General features: G+C 43.9%; 1 protein-coding gene across 1 annotated transcript in view; it reads right to left on the bottom strand.

Annotated features, from left to right (window-relative positions):
• Positions 1 to 297: 297 nt before the first annotated feature.
• The window catches only part of SYNPO2L (synaptopodin 2 like), a 131,755-nt gene continuing 109,224 nt past the window's right edge, over positions 298 to 22,828 (bottom strand). The window contains exon 4 of the mRNA XM_029608969.1: positions 298 to 4,982. Within this exon, the coding sequence (XP_029464829.1) occupies positions 2,632 to 4,982 (2,351 nt within the window). The 3' untranslated portion in view covers positions 298 to 2,631. The remainder of the gene's footprint in view (positions 4,983 to 22,828) is intronic.

Here is a 22,828-nt window from a genome sequence, read left to right on the forward strand (position 1 = left end):
CATCTCTGCTGACTCCTGGCTTGTGATCTGGCTCCGTTCCTTGACTACGTCTTCAGCTTCCACCCCTGGCTTTGGTTTGTCTTCTTTATTCTGGCTTTTGACCCGGCTTCGTCTCCTGACTTCGTCTTTAGCTTCCACTCCTGGTTTTGGTATTGACTTCTGGCTTCTGACCCGGCTCCGTCCTACAACACTGTCTTCAGCTTCCACCCCTGGCTTTGGTTTGGATCTCTGATTTCTGGCTTCTGACCCGGCTCCGCTCCTGGACTCCAACTTCGGCTTCTTCCACCACTTCAGGTATCCGGTACTCCCTGGCCCAGAGGATTCTCCTAAGTCCCAGCGGCTCGGGCTCTCACGGGCTCCTCCCGGGGGAGCCGCAGGCTTCCGAGGGTGAAGACTCTTCTGGCCTCCTGGGCCCAGCCGTCCTCGTCTTCCATCTCTTCGGATGCCTGCCCGGATCCTTGGTCGCATAGGGTCCCACCTAAGTGCAAGAGGCCCGGGTCCCTACTGGCTCCTTCTGGGGGGACCTCGGGCTTCCAGTGGTGTAGTCTTTTCTGGAGCCTCTTCAGCGCTGCCTCCCAGCTGTGACGCTTCCTGTGGGTTCCCACAGTATTCTATCCACCATCTCAGCTGGCCCAAGGGTCCACAACCCTAACACCTATGGCTCAGACAATGAGGACATTTGGGGTTAGGTGGGCCATGGTCTACCTATCCACTAGAGGCAAGAGAAGGAGAGAAGCTAGCTCTGCAATGAGCTTTACCAGCTGAAGCAATTGTCCAGACAGGCTGTCAGCCTCTGGTTTGTAATATTGGTGTACAGGAGTAGAATCTCCTAATGCGCTTGTACCAGAATGGCCTACGGGTGGAAGCTGCTTCCTTTATAAATGCAGAACTGGATACGAAGCTCTTCAAACCTCCTCTGTACGGGGCTTTTCCCTTGCTCACATAGTCCAACCCCTTTCTTGAGATACTGTAGAGCTTATTCGCCAAGGCTATTTTTCCCATTTTGTTTTTGGAAAAAGTCCTTGATGACTCATTTCTTATGTTTCTTTTCCCAGGGAATCAGTCCTACAATGATTCTTTCAGAAAAAAATACTGGCACCAGCTGGATGTAAGCTTGCCCCATTTCACAGCTGATGGCAGTCATTCAGGGCTTCTATGAGAAGGACTTCAATGCAAAACACAGATGAGAAGATCTAACCTGAACTATACCACCAGAAAACAAGGCATATGGTTAGAAGGAACCAGGAAACTCTCCAGACGCTTTCCTTTGTATTAATGCAACATAGCATGTATTATCTATTCCCCCTCAGGGAAAACTGCCACATGCATGCTTGTTAGACAAACATACAGTCACACATAAATGAAACCATGGAGCACATTGTAATATGTACAGCATATCATGGGAGAAATTCAACTACACATAAGCCAAACTACGGGAACATATAGCCACATATATACCAAGTCATACAGGAAAATGCAGCCACACATTCCGCACACCATGGCATAATACAGATAAACATTAACCAAAACATGGGAATGTGCAGTCACACAAACATCCATCAATGTGTGAATACAGACTCATGTGCACCAAACCATGGGAGTGTTCAATCACACATTCATCTAATCCTGGGCATATATGCAGCCACACATATGACATACACCAAATCATGAGAGAATTCAGCACTACATGCAATAACCATTAGTGTTCAGCCATGTAAACATCACTCTACAGAAGTAGGTAGCCAGGCTTGCCAGAAGCAAGCATCCAAAAATGCACTCAACCATGGTTATAGCTATGCAATTACTAAACTACAGGTGCATGCAATCACATATGTACCACATTAGGACAGACTGCAGTCACATGTATGGATATACACTAATTATCTTAATGTGCTACCATGTCTATACTAAATTATGCGCCTGATTCATCAAGGCATTTTTCTATTGACACCGAATGAGAGAATCTTTAGTAAATCAGGTACGTAACAACTTATGAAAATGCAGACATATCCCCATATACACCAAATTCTGAAAGCACAAAGCCATGTGTGAATGTACATACCAGCAAGGTAGAAAAGCACATGCATGTTCATTGTGGATAGCACATTTAATCCTCTCTTCTTCCCCATCGATACCACAGCATTTATGGCATTTATAGTTACAATGGCCACCTAAAGAGAGAGTGCAGGAAGACCTCACCTAATTAAGCAGAGGTTCATTTCCCTGATGATTGCTTTATTTTTCAAATTATTTTAATATCTAATTTTATACGCTATACTATATTCTTTGTTTGTAAGGATGAAATGTTTCTGCAGTGTACCACCTTCTTCTTTCCTCACTGAGGCATCATCAAATGCTCTCATTCACCTCTCTATCAGAAAGAGGCTATATCCCTCTCATTTAACTGCTTTGCTTCAAATTCTTCTACCATTCATTTGTACTTCAGACTTTGCAAGTTTCCAATCTAAACTTGGCAGATGGATAAAAGAGGAGAGAGATTAATTTGTTTATGTCTAACATAACTCAATTTATAGAGCTCATTTAAATAACAACAAAGAAGGAAAATACTTCTTGCAAATACCCCACAGGTGGAAAATACATTGTCCTGTTAGTTCTTGAAGATGGCCCATTTCAATGCTGGACTGAGGATGGCCTCCAGACATTAGCCTGCATTCCTGTTCGAGCAGCTGAAAACCTGGGTCTTGCTACCTGAAGCCCAGAAATAGATGATTGGGGTGAAGTGACTGAGCCAGATGGACTGAAAGCTCCCACTGCTCGAATATTAGGAGGACTTGTATACTGCGGGACTTCTTGAGAAGAAGGCTGAGTTAGCCCGGGGGCTGGCATCATGGAAGGTGCTGGGGGAGAGGTGATTTCTGTTCTCCATACTGGTTCACAAAGTGTAGTGGCAGATCGAGGAGCAATCACTGTAGGTGCCATGGTGGTTGATGTTGGCATTGGAGCTGGTGTTGAGAAACGCCTGATCTCATAGCTCTTTACTGTTTTCACTGGTACTTGCTTAGCAGGTGTGATAGATAAGTTAGCCTGCAGGGTATTTTTGCTGGGTGTATTTTGTGCACCAGCATTAGATGAATCACCAAAACAGAACATGGCAGAGTTTAATTGGTAAGGCTGGTGTTGCATGAAATCAATGGCTTGCATTCTAGGCTTTTGGCTGGATGCCTTTTTCACTTTGCTCTCTGCTTTGATAGCCTGGGATCTGGATGCTGCTAAAGGATAAAATGGAGAATATAAAGGATTGTAGGCTATTGGAGGGGGCGCACGGATGTTGGATGAGTACTTCCAGGAAGCAGGTAGAGATGGTGTAGGGGATGGTGCTCTAGGCCTGGAACTTGGCCCTGGAACTGACTCCACCACAAACTTGTCCATTCGGCTTTGTCGTTTGGCAAAAAGTTCTGCTCCTTTTCCTTTCAGCTGAGGCATATCTTGGGTTCCATTGACCAATTCACCTGCTGGCGTTCTTACTTGAGGCTTGGGGGCCACAGGAGGAGGGGTCTTAAACTTACGAGATGTGGATTGCATAAAATTGCATGCCTCTGCTCCCAGACTGAGGAAGTCCTCTTCAGGCCCAGACTCAAAGCCTGCACCAGGGTGATCCTGTTTGGGTTTCTCATCTAAGTTCTGCACCAGGGATAGAAGTTCTGGATTGGGTGATGGGTCTTTCTTCTTCTCTACAGCATTGAACATTTGCTTCTTCTGTCCTCGTTTTCGAGCTTCATGCAAAATGCCTGTACGGGCTGCAGGCATGGCAATCCGCTGCTCTCTTGAGATTAAGGAGTTAGATTGAGCAGCTGGAGTGATAGAAGGTTGTGAAGTACTGCCATATGTCTGGTTTCCAATTGGAAGGCTAGCCTTTTTTGCTTCTGGGCTAATAAACATAGAAGGTGCCATTGGCATAACTTCTTGTGATGTGTCTATTTTTGCCTGTCGAGCAGTGGTATGGGATAGTGTTGGCCGGGAGGGTGTTGAGAGATATATGGAGGCAGTGGTGGTTTTAGCTGTAGTTGGTATTGGTGTTGGAGTTCTTTCTTCTCCTGATTGTTGTGGTGTGGATGCTGCTGTTGGCTTTCCTGGTGCTGGAATAAATACAGATGCTACAGAGCTTGTTGGAGCCACTTGTGAACTAAGAGGTGAACTGAAGACCCCTGGAGAGGTTAGAGAGAAAGGCGGTGGAAATATACTTGGCATATTGGGGCTCTCACTCATTTTCTTTGGTACTGAAGGCCTGAAGATAACAGATGTGGTTGATGGACGCTGTCCAACAACACCTGGTGTGAATGGCTTTGCTGATCTGTTGAAAATGTCTGCTGTGCCTGTAGGCGCTTGAATCCTTTCTGCTTCAGCCAGTGAAGGGTGTGATTGAGAGGGTGTGGATGCAGGTATTATACCTGGTGCCTTTAAACCTTCAGAGTGCCCACTTTTTGCCTTGCTGACACTCTGTGGAATAGGAACTTCACCATTTACCATACTGTGTTTTACTGGAGCACCAAAGTGAGGCTGATTTTCCTCTGGATTCTCTGCTGGGACCTGCTCCATGGTGTTCTGAATGGCTTTCTGCCTTTGCAGATGAAACAGCTGAGCTCCTTTGCCTGAGGCTTCACTCAGGCCCTGCTCATCCTGAGGTTGCTGGGCAGGTTCCAGTTTAGGTTTTTCAATATCCAAGTAAGTATTGTCCCAGTCTGAGTGGTTGGTCAGGCTTCGGGCATCAGAGAAACCTTCTTCATCAAATTCTGATTCACTGGTGGGGAAAATGCCATCCTCATCCTCATTGTACTGGTCTTCATCCACGCTACCGTAGCTCACAAGTGTGTATTTCTTTGCTCTCTGTCGGCGCTTTTTGAACATCAGCACTCCTTTGGAATGAGGGTTGGGTGCATCGGTCAGCAGTGAGGCAATGGTTCTACATTTTGTTTTTGCTTCCTTAACTTGCTTCTCCTGCACACTTTCACTGCGATGCAGCTCTAAAATGCAGAAAGAAAGGTATAGGGTTAATGGCAGCAGGCGTGGACAGGGTGCTCTTTATTTTACAGAATTGTTTAAAAGTACATATTTTGCTATGGAAATGTTTTCAGAAAGGCTATATCAGTTCTTGACCTTCTCTACCCTAAGATTATCATCCTGACCTGTAGTAAAATTTCTGCATGTAGCTTTTCTAATATTAACTTTCACCAGTGCTTGCCCTAAGATTTTAACCACCTGCCTATGAGATTATTCATGACCCACTGATACTAACAAACAGATGTGCACTATCTTATAAAGACATCACAGAAACACACATTCACCCTCCCAAATATATATCATTTTGTATTTATGCACACACCACATACAGACTGATATGCTCTCACAAATAATACTCCTCATCGATTCTGATTACATACTGCTGCTGTCTCCGCCTAGGTGCAAGGAGAAAGTTGCTCTTCAGAAGCAACAAAGAGGAAAGCAAAGCATACCACTATCAGCACTGGGATGAGGGCTGGTTGGTCAGGTTACTCTTTAACAGGATCAGGCACCAGGAGATGGGGACCTCTTCATCAAATGGCATGGACTTGCCTATGTATAATTACCCCAATCAGTTGTGGTTTATCCATGCATGATGACTCCAGATGAAGCCTGTCTCCATCCAAGCTCCCGGAATATCTGCTGTTACTACCTAAACCAGGCCAGTCTAAACAGATGCATCCAACATTCATTCTCCTAAACCCTCATTTTCCCATTTTCTGGGAAATTCATGCCATATGTGGGACGCCTGGTAACAAATGCAAATGGATATTGAATTAGCACTCAGAGGTTGAAGCCTGGACAACTGGCACCACTGACCACACGTTTCCAGCTTTTGCTAATTCAACCCCCTTTTTGTGTCTACTGCATTTTGAGGAAACAGAACCACCAATCCCAGAATGGAGTGGAATGGGTTTTTAATGACCCCCCCTCTCCCCTTCTGCTCAATGTACCTACACCTTTAAGAGAGAAAGGGGAAGATGAGCCAGGGAAAGCCCTGGCAATTGGTAGATTTTTAAAAACACTCTTTTTGTATTGTTCTTTGCTCATTGGGAGCATGAGATGAAGATTACTTCACTAACTGCCTACATCAGAATGATATAGCATCTTTGCCATCCTGTCTCCATATCATTACAAGATATTAGCTTGGTCCTTAATTTATAATGCCCCATGCCAATGCATTCTGGGAGAAAATAAGGACTGGCTTGCACTATGGATGTTCAATTAAAAAAACAAAACAAAACATGATTGGGCTTCTTTCCTATTAATCTGGGGCTTATTTCCTAGGCAGAATGCACTGGGATGGGATATTTGGGGGCAGTTTCCCCAGAGAGCTACAATAAGAAACTGCCCCAGAACAGCACAGTGGCATCAAAACTGCCAGCTGATACTCTCTCTGTCGTTAAACAGCCACTTCTGAGGGGGGGGGGGGGGGGTTTACTCCCTCCATTTTGCATTTTTTTTCTTTTACATTCAAAGAGAGGCACAACCGGGGAGTAGGCATTCTAAAGCAGTCTTGAGAAGGCGACTGAACTGTTCCCCTCCAGTGTCCGCTACTACAGAAAAATATGTATTTGTGCCATAATTTTGAGACCTTCGTCAAGGCGTGGTGCAGCCTCTAATCCCCATCAAGCCTCTCAGAGAGATGCCGTGAAAGGACACTGCTCGTGCATGGCCTCCAGGGTGGGGTCGGTTGCAGTCTGACATGGGTCCACCCTGACAGACTCATTCTATGCTAGTTTTGCTTCCTTGCCTCAGTGGACTCGCATTCCGGCTTTTCCTACAGAAATTTGAACCCACACATCCATAGAGGCAGTGGGGCAAAACCAGAAGTGGACCAGGCTGTCAGGATTGAACTGAGTCAGGTGGTACATGTAAGTACATAAGAAACTGAGTCAGGTGGTACAGGTAAGTACATAAGAAATGCCTTGCTGGGTTAGACCCAGGGTCCATCCAGCTCAGCATCCTGTCCCTGTCATTGGCCAAATCAGGCCACAAGTATCCAGCAAGATCCCAAAGGGGAGATGCTCCAATACACCCAAAGTCCCAAATAATGGGGGAAATAGTTATTAAATAGTTTTTGCAACTTCTGAGCACACACCACACTATTCTTTACCAGTGCATGACCTTGGGGGAACACTTCAACTGAGACAGCTTCAGAGTTGGTAAAGCTAAAGTGCAACTTTAAGAAAAGCATAACTGGGTCAGATTGCAACACTGTGAATTCACTATAACTTATTTTCTCCAATTTGTGTCTTTGAGGGAAAAAATGCTTAGTGAAACTGAATCAGGCCCTCTGAGTAACTCAAATAACCTGGAAGATGGATTGGTAGCTGGATAAGTGGGTTGATTTCATTTTGTAGAATGTGCCACTAAGCACAATGAATAATATTTTTAGCTTTTATTTTGTTAGGCTATAATTGTTTATTTGTATGCTGTTATTAGTTGTCTAGTGAGTTGATTTGTTGGTATATTGAGTGTTGTGTCTTAGATGTGTGGAACTAGAAATACTGTAATTTTATGCTTGTTGAGATTGTAACTCACCTAAAGTGCTAAGGCATGAGGCGGGAGAGAAATTGCCATGTGGTGAATGACTTGTAAGAAAAAAAAACGTGCTCTACAATTTTGTCAAATATTTGCCCATGACTTGGACACAGCAGATTTACGCAATAAGTTGGACAGGGAGTGCTCGAGTTAAGAGCAGCAGGACTGAGGGAATCAGGGAAGCCAGGATTCAAATCCCACCGATGCCCCTTGTGACCTTGGAGAGTCACCTCGCTCTCCATTGCCTCAGGTAGCAGCCTAAATGGTAAGCTCTCCGGGAATAGGGAAATAGCTACACTACCTGAATGTAATCCGCTCTGAAGTATCACAATAGGCGGAAAATAAACCCAGAGGTTTTCCAAGCATTCTAAGTTACTGCAGAGATGGCTTAGTTAAAGGCAGTGGAGTTGTGGGAAGTAGGCTTTCATCACATGTCGCCAAAAAGAGGAAGAAGAAAGCTTCCGATTCCAGTTGTTTAGTGCTGCTGATTGTTGCCAGTAGGTGAAGATGCTGGAACACAGCTCTGTTCTTGTCAGCTAAGCTGGCTCTGCTGTACTGGAACATAGCAAAAATAGAGCATAGAGCCAGGGTGTTATGAAAAACAGAGGTGAGAAGCACCTCTGTGCTTCTCACCTCCAAAAATGGTGTCCCCCCTCCAAAAATGTTCCAGGTGTTACTGCTGAATTGGACCCCCATTTGTCCCGTCCCCCCCAATATTCCCGCCCTACCCCTTTCCCCCCCCCCCCCCCCCAGACTAAACAGGCAAACCTATGGTGGAAAGTATTTATGTCATACACTGTGATATTTTTACCTTCTCTCTTCCATTTGGCGCTGTTATCTTTTTTCCGCTTATCTGCTATTTCTCACCAGATGTCCTGACATTTTTTCATAGTAAATATGTGCAAAAGAAAATGCCTCCGCTTTTCTACACCTCTGTTACAAAGTCATAGAAATGTTATGCTAGGAAAGAACTTAGGAGGTCATTCCAGCCCATCTTCCAGCTGCCAGACAAGATCCACTCTTCCTATGTCATCTTAAAAAATGCTCCAATGACTGAGCCTTAAGCTCTCTTCAGTTTTCTGTTTTAAGCTTGCTACTCCTGCTTCATCCTTCCAGAAGCGTTCCCTCTCCATTTGCTTGGCTCCAAAGGGACCTATTTTTGAATCCAGCCTGACATCTGATCTCCTATTAATTCCTCCCAAATTTGCCGTTGTCTCCATTTCTCTTCCTGTATCTCTCATTCCTTTTGCTGCTTGAGTGTAAATATAGTAATTTTCTCACCATGTGCCTGTACTGTACATTGCATTGGTTTTAAAGCAGGAGTCTCCACTATAGTCCAGTGCAGGCTGTGGTATTCAAGGAAGCCAAAATATGCAAATTTACCTGGTTTTTAGATCAAATGTAGGCAAATTCATGTTGTGAATATTCACACTGATGTGCTGAAAACCAGGCAAGCCCTGAAGGGCAGGAAATGAATATCCCTGTTCTAAAACACCTGTTGAAATAGCACAGATAAGAACAATGGTCTTCTCTTTACAGATGAACAGATTGATGCAACAGAAAACCTTTATGTTTTTTAATATCAAAACTCCTAAACTAAACAGCTGAAATGTAAAAGGTTAAATATCAGATTGCAGGCTCCCTTCTCCACTCACTCCTTACGCAGCCCAGATGGAATTATCTAGTTTAACAGCAGTCAACTTCATCAAGCAGAATCCTTTATTGTACTGTAGCTTTTGCCTGATTTAGCTCTTTGACTGGCTGGAGGGAGTTCAGTAATGTGTGATATCTTGAAGGGCCCTTGGGCCAAAGTTCCTGTCCAAGCTCTCAGCATGTCAAACTTGTCACATCAAAGCAACAGAAAATCCCTGTCCTCCCTCTCCATTGAGCTCCCCAAGCAAAAAAAAAAAAAATTTAAATTCCTCAGCTTCTGGTCTGACTAATCCTGCCTTCTTTACCCTTTTGTTTGCTGAGCCCCGACTCGCAAAATGCAATTCAGCTTTAGTGCCTTGGAAATTAACCTGAAAGATTAATAAAGCCACAAACACAACAACTTGTGAATAACAAAGCTAAGAATAATAATAACAAAAAAAACTGAGCTTTTCCTGCTCGGTAACCGCAGCAGAAAGCTGTTCCGGGAACGAAATAAGAAGACGTAAAGGTACAGAGCAGAGGAGAGCTGGTTACCTGCATAGAGATTCTCGGTGCTGTGGCAGGTAGATCCAGGGCCCGGAGAATTAGGCATGTCACTCAAGCCGTTACATTCATGGCACTCCATAAAGAGACTGAGAGGGAACAGAGCTCCAACCTGGAGTCCAACCAAAGCACTAAAAGTTCCCCGACCCCTTCGCTGCCTTTTCTGCAAGCCTTTTAAAGGCCTCCTCTTTTGTAGCCCCAGCATTGCTGCCGGCCTTTGGAACCCAGTGAGGTCATGCCAGCTAATTTTATCACCAGAGGCTTATCCCTGGGCAATGCTGGACATTGTCACCTGTCACTTAAGCTCCCTCTGCAACTTGTGTTTAAAAATAACATTTTCTTCCCACACTCTTATCCTTTCTCCACCCCTCACCACCCTCCCCTGCATCATTTTGCTGTGTGAGTGTCAAACAATGAGACACGTTTCCAATCTTTATGCATGAGGTTTCTGTACTTAAAATACCTCCCTTATCCAAAGTGCTTGCAAAAAAAAAAAGCACTTCCTCTGTCATCTGTCCATTTGCACAGACCTTGAATGGAGGCAAAGCAAGAGATGAACAAAGTCGATATGGGAAAGGAAGTGGCAAAGTGAACAGGAAAGGCAAGGAGAGGTGGAAAGAAAGGGGGAAGAGTAAAATGTGGAAAAATAAGTCAAAGAAAGAAGAATTGTGTGTGGGGGGGGGGGGGGGGGGGGGTGGGAATCAGATAGAGCAGGTAAAAGGGAACAGAAAACATAGACTGCCAGGTTCACTGTCTTCCAACAAATCTCAAAGGAGTCCCTTCCTCAGGGATGTCCTTGGCCAAAATTCCTTTTGATGAAGGAGTGCTTAGTCTACCTCTTGGTGATAAGAACTCTTGATCAGGGTTCCCCTGAGTGATTATGGCCTTTGGTGCCTGGGGTGCTTAGTCAGGGATTCCTTAGGAAACTGGGGTCATCAATCCAGCTTTGCTTGGGTGACAGGGGTTTCTTCCTGCAATCTATTAGTGGGAAGGCCCTGGACCCTATCTGCTGCTGCTGCTGCTGCATTTTTCTAGGCTCGAATCACCCGGTAAGCTGCTGTAATGATGCATCCATCCTTGGCATCGCTGAATGGGCTACTACATCTCTTCAGCAAATGTAGAGAAAATCAGAACAGCACTGGTTTCATGAATGGAGAAGGCAGCAGTGTATAACGTGCACACTTTCATGAGAAAAACATACTAGCTCACAAGGCAGCTAGGAAACAAAAAATACTATAAGTAACTGGAAAAACTCCAGCTGTAAAGGTGTTAAAATTTCACACTTTTGAGAGAAACTGTTTTCAAAGCGGAGCAAGTGAACCCGCTTTTATAAATGCAATATTTTGTAAACGCCTGCCATCCTTTCTGTACAGTCAGCCATTGTATCTTTTGTATATCCTTTCTATATCAGAAGGTCCTTGTCCAGGTTGTGTGCAGTATCCTTTTTATGGAATGGTTTGCCATAATGCACTGTACATTTATTCTCCACATGTCAGGGGTCTGCTTGTGTTATAAGATCTTGTGTTATAAGATCCCTGCATGCTTATTCTTGATAAAGTATGTCATCAAGCATGTCTGTTCAATGTAGTAAAATTCTTACATGTGTATCTTTGTGATTTAAGAGCTCCATGTATCCACCTTTTCCGTGTCACAAAAGACCTATATGTGTATTCTTGCTAGATCGTATGGCCCAGCTATGGCTATGTTAGGAATTGTGGATCCTTGGCCCGATGTGGGGTTGTCGCTACCTGAAGGGCAGGGCCCCACAGGCCCCCACTGTCGGGAGGTGAGGCTGGCTGGGAACAGAGGCGAGCTGGAACATCGCCTGTACCGACACTCGTTCCCCGCAGGTTGAGCCCTTGGGTGCCGGGGCCGGCTGGACTTAGGGGGCCCCTCTGTGTGGCTGCTGGTCCCGGAGAGGGTAGGCGAGTGGGTGCAGAGAATGTCAGAGAGGTTAGGCCCAGTTCGAGACAGGAACACTCTCGGAGGGAGGATGAGAAAGAGCTTCAAGGAGTGCACGGCCCCTGCAGCTCTGAAGGGAGTAGAGCAGGTGCAGAGACACCAACTGTAGAATTCTGGAAGGGTGGAAGCGGGGAAGCTGCTGTAGCAGGAGTCCGAAGAGCAGCAGCGCAGGGGGGGGTGTCCCGAGGAGCGGGGGTGCCGAGACACAGTCAGGTGGAGCACTGCGCTGAGCCAGGTCTTGATGAGAGAAGCCCCTGTAGCAAACCCTCAAAGAGAAGCACCTTGGAGGTCCCAAGGAGCAGAGGGCACTGCGGCAGGGACTCACACATAAGGCTGCGCTGAGAGAGAGTCCGGATGAGGTGGCGCTGAGCCAGGACCCGCAGAGCGGGAAGCGCTGAGAGGGAGTCCGAGTGAAGTAGCACTGAGCCTGGCCCCAAGGTGCAGGAAGCGCTGAGAGGGAGTCCAGATGAAGTAGCGCTGAACCAGGGCCCGCGGAGCAGGAAGCGCAGAGGCAGGAACCTGGAAGGAGAAGCGCAGAGATCCGAAGGCAGGAACAAATGGTCCGAGGAACAGGAACTGGCACCAAAAGGAACCAAGGAACTCATTGCCAAGTCGGTTAGTGAGGGCTGGAGGTGAAACTTAAATATCCCGGGTCAGTGATGTCATCAGCTGGGGACGAGCCTGGAGTTCCTGCCATTGGCCCTTTAAAGGGAAGACAGATGGCGCGCGCGCGCGTGCCTAGAGAGGCCCAGGAACGGAACGCTGGCTGGTGGCATCCCAACCGCCACGTGGAGTGCAGGGAGCCAGGAGGAACCCAGAAGCAGTGACTGGCCAGCGCCACAAGAGCACCAGAGGTAGAGAGCCAAGCATGACATGACATGAGTTGGGCCTGCCGCAGGTGACCGTGGCCTGCGGTCATAACAGGCTATACCTGGGAGTAAGCAACAAGAATTAGATCTACTTATTGGGTCTGCCAGGTACTTGTGACCTGGACTAGCCACTGTCAGGGACAGAATGCTGGGCTCAATGGATCTTTATCTGACCCAGCAAGACAATTCTTATGTTCTCATCTTCTTCCTGTATCATAAACATTTTAGCTGTATTAAAAGTTTCTATAAAACATAAGGCATCAATCACATAGAAAGAGTTAACAGATGGCATTCTGACAGGGTGGCTGATGGTCCATTTTATATCTCCAACCCCACCAGGTTTCATGAAGGGAGTTCTGAACCTGTACTTATGTTCCCATATCTGAAGCAGGTAACGTTCCATTCCTCTTCAATGCTCCCATCTCATGGCAAATCATCCTGGCAACAAGGAGAACAAAGATAGCTTCTTATCAGAAACTAAGCCTCATGTCCAACCTCAGGCAGAAACTGAAGTCAGAAACAGGTTCACAATGAAACAGACTCACAGGCCGAAAGCTGGAGTCAATAGCAAGTTCATAATGAAGCAGGCTTGGAAAAGAAACTTGACTTGCAGGCCAGGAATTGGAATCAGCAATAAGTTGCACCTTCAAGAAGTAGCAGGTTCTGCAGCAAGACTCAGGTCAGACGGTGGGTTGAACCAAACAGCTTTCTGCTTCCCTGCAACCCCTTTTAACTGAATCCCACCTAATCACCATTGCCCAGGGCTGTGAGCCAGATTTATCTCTTACCACTTCTGCTCACTTCAGTTGCCCGGCTGATCTAGAGGCCATGCCTCCAATCCTGAACTTTGATGCCAACAAGGGTTCAAGCCCTCATCGGAGTCTTGTTATGTAAACAAGGGAGGACTTCAATCTACCTAGCATTCGGTTAGTACAGGTAAATGTTAGGACTTCAAATGAAATGTCAAGATGGTCACTGGGGATGGTGTAGATTCTGCAGTATACTGCTGAATGCATTCACTGCAGTAAGACTTTCCAGGCTAATCAAACTTATTGGTTGTTTACAGCATGTCAAGACAATCAGCCTGTGAGTTGACACTGTGGTTGCTTGGTATATGTGGCTATAACTTACAGGCCTCAAGCACAAGCTGTCAGCATCACTGCCACAATCACTCAGAAGAGGTGACATACAAGACAGCTGGCTTGTAAACAAGGTGAAATGACACCTAGTCTCTGGAAAAGTATTCCAAAAACATGGTAGAAGGCTACAGATTTTACCATGAATTATATAAGACCTGCTATACTGGGTCAGATTAAGGGTCCATTAAGTCCAGTATCCTGTTTCTGTAGTGGCCAGTCCAAGTCACAAGTACATATATTCTATGCTATTTATGGCCAGGGACAAGCAGTGGTTTTCCCCAAGTCTAGTTAATAACATTTTATGGACTTTTCCTCCATGAACTTGTCCAAACCTTTTTTAAAGCCAGCTACGTTAACTGCCTTTATCATATCCTCCAGCAGTAAATTCAAGAGCTTAATCATGCGTTGAATGAAAAAGAACATTCTCTGATTTGTTTAATTTTCTACTTAGTCACTGAGTGTCCCCTAGTCTCTTTATTTTTTGAAAGAGTAAACAACCGATTTGCATTTACCCATTCCACTCCACTCTTGATTTGATAGACCTCTATCATATTTCCGTCAAACCTGCTATTCTCCAAGCTGAAGAGCCCTAATCTCTTTAGCCTTTCTTCATAGGGAAGCCATTCCATTCCCTTTATCATTTTGGTTACCCTCTTTGTACCTTTTCTAGCTCAGTTATATCTTTTTTGAGATGAGGCAACCAGAATTGCTCACAAAACTCCAGGTGTGGTTGCACCATGGAGCAATACAGAGGCATTAATATATGCTTTCTTGGCTGCCACTGAGCAGAGGATTTCAACATATTATCCACGATGATGCCTAATTCCTTTTCCTGGGTTATGACTCCCAATTTGGAACCTTGCATTGTGTAGCTATAATTTGGGTTGTTCTTCTAAATGTGCATCACTTTGTACTTGTTCACTTTAAATGTCATCTGCCATTTGGATTCCTAGTCTTCCAGTTTTGCAAAGTCCTCTTGCAATTTCTTACAATCCTCTTGTGATTTAACAACTTTGAATAATTTTGTATCATCAGCAAATATGATTACCTCACTCATTGTTCCCATCTCTAGGTCATTTATTAGGGATGTGCATCAGGTACCCGATCATTTGCGCTTTCAGGTTCATCTGGCCGCGGAAAAATCTCATTTTCCCGCGGATCGGAATTTTTTTTTTAGTAAAAAATAATTTTTTGGCTTAGTGCACGCTATCTCCCGTTAGTGCTGACTAACAAAAAATAACAAAAAGTAACAAAAAATAACAAAAATAAACATTTTTTTGTTAGTGCACGCTAACGGGAGTTAGCGTGCACTAACCCAAAAAACGATTTTCATGAAAATTCGGGGGAAAAGTGTTCGTTTCACGATTTAACCGATATATAACGAATTAAGAAATATCGTACAATAGTCCTTCTATTATTTGAAAGTGTAAATAACCAATTCACATCTACTCGTTCAAGACCTCTCATGATCTTAAAGACCTCTATCATCCTTTCCTCATAGGGAAGCTGTTCCATCCCCTTTATCATTTTGGTTGCCCTTCTCTGTACCTTCTCCATCGCAACTCCATCGTAATGTTGTTCTTTATAATAGTTTCAACGATTTTTCCCGAAGCTGATGTTTGGCTCACTGATCTATCGTTTCCTAGATCACCCCTGTAACATTTTTTTAAAACTGTCATTAAATTTGCCCCAATCCAATCTTCAGGTACTGTAGCTGATTTTAATGATAATTTACATATTACTAACAACAGGTCTGCAATTTATTTTTCAATTCTTTTAGTACTCTGGGATGTTTACCATCTGGTCCAGGTGATGTCAATTTCCCCTATTACGTTTTCCAGATTCACTGAGATTTGTTTCAGTTCCTCTGAATCATCACCTTTAAATATTACTTCTGGCATGTGTATCTGCCTACTATACCAAAATAACTCCAAAAACAGGGCAAGACCAACAACCAGAAAATTTTACCAAAGTTCAATCCAAAAACACTCAAAGAATTTTTTATAGCTCTACCACAGACCTCATACCCGAAAGCAATACTTTGCAATTAATCTATTATTTGAGAAATGGTGCAGATGTTTTCAGCATAAACACAGGTCTAAGGCAGGTTTTTTTAATATAAAAAATCAACTGTTCACAGTGTTCCAAAATAACAATATCCCAATATAACTTAATTTCTGAAAAACAATTCTTCAGTGTTGTATGTAACTCATCAGCAATATGAGTGCTTAATGACTCGCAAGCATTCTATTTTCAACACTGGCTGTGTTTCGAAGAGATATACTTCTGCTTCAGGGGAATGCTAATTTCTTCTTAGATTACCTGTCCATGTGTGGAGGCAGTTACCCATTCTCAAGGCCTCGACACTGGCACCAGCAGGGTAGGGACCCAGGGAAGCCTCAGACATGGTAGGATCCAGAGGCCTAGAGGGTGGGACAGGAAATCTAAAAATAAATGAGTATTCCCCTGAAGCAGAAGTGTATCTCTTTGAAACACGGCCAGTGTTGGGACTAGAATGCTTGGGATTAGAATGCTTGCGAGACATTGAGCACTCATATTGCCTTTCTCACGTCAACTTTTAACCATGCTGACAATCATTTGGCCTTCCACCTTTTTTAATGTTAGGAATACTTCTAATCTTGGCTTCCAAATGGTTATAGTTGCTTCTTTCATTTTTTTCCTAACCTTTTCCCTCACTTTATCATAGTCTCCCTTTTGCAAGTTAGATGCTGTCGCAGTAGATTTTCTTAATGCCCTTCCTCCAGTTATCAAGTCAAATTTGATCATATTATGATCACTATTGCCAAGTAGCCCCAACACCATTCTCTCTCGCACCAAATCATATGTTCCACTAATGATTAGGTCTAAAAGAGCTCCCCCTCTTGGTGGTTGTTATACCAGCTGCTGCATGATTTCATCTATAAACTTTTAACTCCTTATCATGTCCTGATGCAACATTCACCCAGTCAGTATTGGGGTAATTACAGTGTTGTTAATTTTATTAGCTTCCCTAATTTATATTAGTATTTCATCATCTGCCTGTTCATTCTGGCCAAGTGGATGTTAATACACTCCCACTGCTACTTTATTATCTTTTTGTTTGACTTTATGCCCTCTTTAACATATAGCGCCACCCTTCCACCAATTTGATCCATCCTATCAATGCAATATAATTTCTACTCTGGTATGACAGTGTCCCATTGGTTATCCTCCTAACACCAGGTCTCTGAGATGCCAATTATATTTACTGCTTAATTCAGTGCTATATATTCTAACTCTCCCATCTTATTTTTTAGATTTCTAGCATTTGTATGCAAGCATTTTAAAGTATATATTTTATTTGTATTAACAGCCTGTGTATCAGTTGACGGGGTTAATTTGGAATCTTTCTGCTCTGTCTGACCTTTACTTAAAGGCATCTGGACTACTTTAGCATTTATTGTAATCTTTCTAGTGGGATGCCCTAACTTCCCTATAAAGAATTATATGTGTTTAGGGATAATATAGAGATTAATTTGGTTAGCTAGCAAAAGTTAGTATTTGCAAATGTAAAGAATTGTGTGTGTTAGGGATAACAGACTTTGAATTAATTTTGTGAATTAGTATAGTGTGATGGGCATTACATTCCCCTGGTGAATACAAGGCAACAGGCTGTAAGAAAACCTGGGAAGGAGATCCAGTATGTAAAAGAAATCAGAATAGGAGGTGGTCTCCAACTCCCAGAAGGCACAGGGATTCTGAAGGAAGAGGAATTTCCCAGGCTTTGCCCTATTGAGAGGAATAGAGAGCCCGGGCACGGTGGAAGAAGGGTGAGAGCTTGACTGAAGGAAGGGCGGGACAGGAACAGGAAGCAGCTCTACTAGAACCAGATGAAGAGACAGAGGAGATGGAGGTGGAGTAGTTAAGCAGTCCTGAGGATGAGCCAGAGCCAATGGACTTGGAAGACGGGTGGTGGAACTTCCTTCCAGAAGAGGCCACAGTCATGAAGACTGCAGGTCAGGAGCTTTAAGTGAACACTGTAGTGGGGTGGATGTAGTTGCAGCCATAGTGAAAGGGGAAGCACAAACTCTAGCTGTAGACTATGGTGGAAGGTGGCAGTAGGATTTGAACCTGTATCTTTTACACCCTGGAAGGAACAGGATAAAGTATAGACAATAGAGACTGAAGGGAGCCTCCGAAAGTGGAACCGTGGAAGCTGCAAGTAGGAGTTGGGCAGAGGGACTATGGAAAAGCACCCCCTAGAACTGGGACATACCTGACAGATAGATCTCACATGCGTGATACACTGAACACATGATTGTCATGGGGCTAAACGTACATAAGAACATAAGAATGTAAAAGTACAATTTGCATCCACAGGAACCCCCGACCCACAATAATGGATGTAAAGCAGAAGTACATTCCCCATAGAATTCACCCTACAAAAAAGATATTCTGGTTCTGGAGTCATCTCAGTAACAGCAACACAAATTCCTTCTAGTACCAGGCTCAATAGCTCTATTTATGAAAAGACAGCAGTTTACTACCAATGCATGTCCTCTTGAGAAAACACAACAAATAAGATTGATACAAACACTTACATGCTAGTAAAATACCTCACCTCAGTCACACACACAGAACCGACTTAACATACTCCCACAATCTGAGGTAATGCACAAAAACTAATCCACATACAGTTACATCTGTATTATGGAATGCACTCAAACAGTAACAACCCTATCTAAGAAAAGGCAACACTACAAATATTAAATCAGGCCCTGTACACAAATACACTTCCTATTAGGAAAACAGAGGAAGTCAAGCAACTATAAATCCCCACACAGAAATAATAATAAAACTATACTAATAAGCTGAATAAATGTTTCAAAACAGCTATGAACAGAATAACATCCAACAATTAAAAACTCGCAAACATTATTACAAATTCTCCAAACACCAATAAAATATTTCAAAATAGCAGACATCACATAATATTCAATAATTAAAATGGAAGTCAATCAAGAAAAATAAACTTAAAAAGCCACCTTTACTTACCCCCTCCAGCAGCTCTCTACTCGTCTTCCATACAGGCCAGTAGCACACATCAGAAGCAGCAGTAGTGTCTGAAGCTCTATCCTCATGGTCCTCTTCCTTAGGGCCCACGATCAGTCTCTCTGTTTCTCACATACACATATACCAGTCATACCCCCATGACCAGTTTCTGCCTCTCACACACCAAGCATCTCCCAAACAGTCTTTCTCTTACACACACACCAGTAACCTTCCCGACCAGTCTCTCTCTCTCTCTCATGCACACACACACAGCTTCCCACTCTCATGTTCTAACTTACATATACAGGCTTCTCACTCCCATGCTGTGTCTCACTCCCATGCTTGCTCTCTCCACCCGCACCAGCTTCTTATTCCCATAATCATTTTCTCTCTCTCACACACACACACACACCAATCTCTCTCTCAGTCCCATGCTCACTCTCTCCACATGTAAAGGCTTCTCATTCCTATAATCACTTTCTTTCTTTCTCTCTCTCACACACACACACACACACACACATCAGTCTCTCTCTTTCACACACACACACCAATCACCTTCCCAACCAGTCTCTCTCTCATGCATACACACTCACACACCCAGGCTTCCCACTTCCATAAACAAGCTTCTCACTCCCATGCTGTCTTTCACACACCCACCCACATACTAGGCTTCTTACTCCCATGCTCTCGCATATACACAGGTTTCTCACTTCCATGCTTTCTCTCTCACACACACACCAGTCACCTCTCTGACCAATCTCTCTCTCTCTCTCTCACACACACACACAAGTCATCTCCCTGACCAGTCTCTCTTTCATGCACACACTCCAGTCATCCCCTGACCAGTCACTTTCATTGTCTCTCACATATATACACATCACCTCTCTGACCAGTTTCTTTCAATCACACACATGCTATCTCTCTCACACACTTACACACATGCTCTTAATCAAATACATGCTCTCACTTACACACAGGCACTCAATCACAGTTACACATACACTCTCAATCATACAAACACTCTCTCTCTCTCTTACACGCAGGCTGGCTGGCTTTCTCTACCTCTCACTTCCTACCCCCCACCCAAGAGCAGAAATGGTAGTTGCAGCAGCTTCTTCTTCCAGCCCCCGCAGGCCAAGAAAGAAGAATCCCATCACATGCGGGGGGGGGGGGGGGGAGGGGGCGCTAATGCTGCTGTCTTCTTTGCCGATTTCTGGCTGCTTCTGATTTTGCTCCGGGCCCATGCTATTGCTCGGAGCCAATGCTGCCGCCACTACTTTTCAATACAGCATGGCTCTTTCTTCTTCCCACGCACCCCACTGCACATCACTTCCTGTTCCCCGCCATAGGGCAGGTGTGGGAAGAAGAAAAGGCCAGCCACAGTTGCCAGCTTCCACTAACACTGCTGCCATCTCCATCCGGGCTTGAACGTGCTGATAGCCCGGGCAGTAATGGCAGCAGTGGAAGATTGTCTGCCTCTCACTCAGTGAAGGAAGAGGAGGGAAAAGCAGCAGAGAATGGTAGCACACGACACACCTGCCAGTGCTTGGCGACACACTGGGGTGTCGCGAGACACCATTTGAGAATCGCTGCCCTAGAGGCTTAACCAGTGGTTCAGTGTCTTATGTAACCAAAGAATTCCAGCTGGAGTGTGACTGGGAGAGTTACTGGTGGAATAAACCCACAATAATAGGTTAGTATTTGTTTGCACTGTGTGTGTTTAAGGAAAATAGATTTTGGATTAATTTTCTGAATTAGCAAAAATTAGTATTTGTAAGTATTAGAATTGTGAGTTTGCAAAGGTCACTTACTTGATCTGGAAAGATGAGAGTACTGGTTCCTGGGCAACTAGTCACTAGTTTGTTTCCCTCTCATTCCCGACCCCTCTCCATCTCACATCTACCCTGGTCACTTTTCCTGTTATATAGATTTCCCCTCCACCCCCAGTTTGGAGGAAAATCTTCAACATAAGAGTTAATTAATGATTCAGAATAACATACAATAAACCCTAGCTATCAATTTAAAAATCTTAGATTTAAAAGACACCAAATAATTTAAAAATCCTAGTCAAATTTAAAAACCCTTAAATCAAGAGACATATCTACTCCTTATTCAGCTTTTAAAACTTTAGCAACTCAATAAAATTAAGATGCAGACAGAAGGCCAACAGTGAGTTGGGAACTATCCAGTCCTTTGTATTGAATGCCACATGTATAATTATCTATCTGTTGTGAGAGGTTGTATGTGTGCACCTGCTCTCAGCTCTCAGTGAACAATCTCCGGAGGTTAGAGTGGCAGAAGGAGACAGAAGATGTCTATAGAGGAGACCTTCAGGGACATAGTAGGGTAGTCCAAACTCCAGTCAAGCAGCCCTTGTGATACTTTGGAGATGCAAGGTCACTTGACAGGAGATCGTTTCCTTGGTGTGGCAGGACAGTTCTCCAGGTAATGCTTTAACCTCTCAGATTGAGGATGTGTCTCCAGGGCTATGTGGCCAGGAGAGAGGAGTTATGATGACCATTGTAGTGGGTAATTCACTCATTAGGAATGTAGATATCTTGATGGCTGGTGGGTATGAAGATCACTTGGTAACTTGCCTGCCTGGTGTGAAGATAGGGGACCTCACACACCATCTAGATAAGATTTTAGAGAGTGCTAGGGAAGAGCTGACTGTCATGGTACATGTGGGTACCAATGACATAGGAAGATGCAGGAAAGAGATTCTGGAGACTAAATTTAGGATCTTAAGAAGGAAACAGAAATCCAGAACTTCCAGGGTTGTATTCTCAGAAATGCTCCCCGTTCCATGTACAGTAATCCAGAAGCAGGCTGAATTCTAGTCTCTCAACGCGTGGATGAGACAATGGTGCAGGAAATAGAGTTTTAGATTTGTAAAGAACTGGGGAACATTCTTGGAAAGGGGGGCACTATTCTGAGAAGATGGGCTTCACCTTAACTAGAGTGGAAGCAGGCTGCTGCTAACATTTAAAAAGGAGATAGAGCAGCTTTTAAACTAGACCATGGGGGAGGCCAACAGTCACTCAGAAGCGGGTGGTTTGGAGGGATGTATCTTGCAAAGATACTTGCAAAACAGGGAAGTTAAAATATCCCAGAAGACAGGTTGTATTTAAGGATAAGTAGCCCAGATGGACAAAGACAAAGATCACCCAATTGTGAATTACTCTAAACTGCTGTTTTATTTGCTAACAAGCAGGATGTGAATACTAAAAGAAATGAAAGTGCACATAAATGTCTTTATGTGAAAGCCAGAAAGCTGAACAGTAAGATTGGTGTAGTAGAATGTATGGCATTATATGAGGACATATGCTTTATAGGCATTTCAGAGACAAGGATAGGAGGATAACCAATGATACAAATCAAATTAGTGGAAGGGTTTCATTATGTAAAAGATGGCACAGAGTCAAGTATGATAAAATTCCTACAGGAAACAAAATGCATGCATGATGGGTAGGAGTATAGCAGTGGGTGTATACTACAGGCATCTGGCTAAAATGAAGACACAAACTGTGAAATACTAGATGAGATTAAGAAAGCAAACACATTTGGCAACACAATAATAATGGAGATTTCAATTACCCCAATACTGATTGGTTCAATGTCTCATCAGAACATGCTAGAGAGGATAAGTTTCTAAATACTATAAATGACTGCTTCATGGACCAGCTGCTCCTAGAACCAATGAGTGGGGATGCTAATTTAGATCTAATCTTCAGTGGAACACATAATCCTTTTACAAGGAGTTACTGTGGTGGGGCCTCCCGTGTAATGCAATAGCAATCATAATGCAACCAAATTTAACATAATCACTGGAGGGAGAACATTAAGTAAAAATACTTACTTTAAAAAGGGAGACTATGATAGAATGAGGAAACTAGATAGAAAAAAATTAAAAGGAGTGGGTGCAAGGGTTAAAAATTTGCATAAGGGGTGACGTGATGTGGTGGGCTTGATTATATGTGTGTGAATCAAGCTCCAGGCCCCGCTTCCAAGTTCTGCATATTAGCTGCCTTAGTTTTCAATTTGAAAGGCATTGTCTGTGAGAAGAGA

Source organism: Rhinatrema bivittatum, chromosome 7 (genome assembly GCF_901001135.1).
Source record: "Rhinatrema bivittatum chromosome 7, aRhiBiv1.1, whole genome shotgun sequence".
Classification (NCBI taxonomy): domain Eukaryota; kingdom Metazoa; phylum Chordata; class Amphibia; order Gymnophiona; family Rhinatrematidae; genus Rhinatrema; species Rhinatrema bivittatum.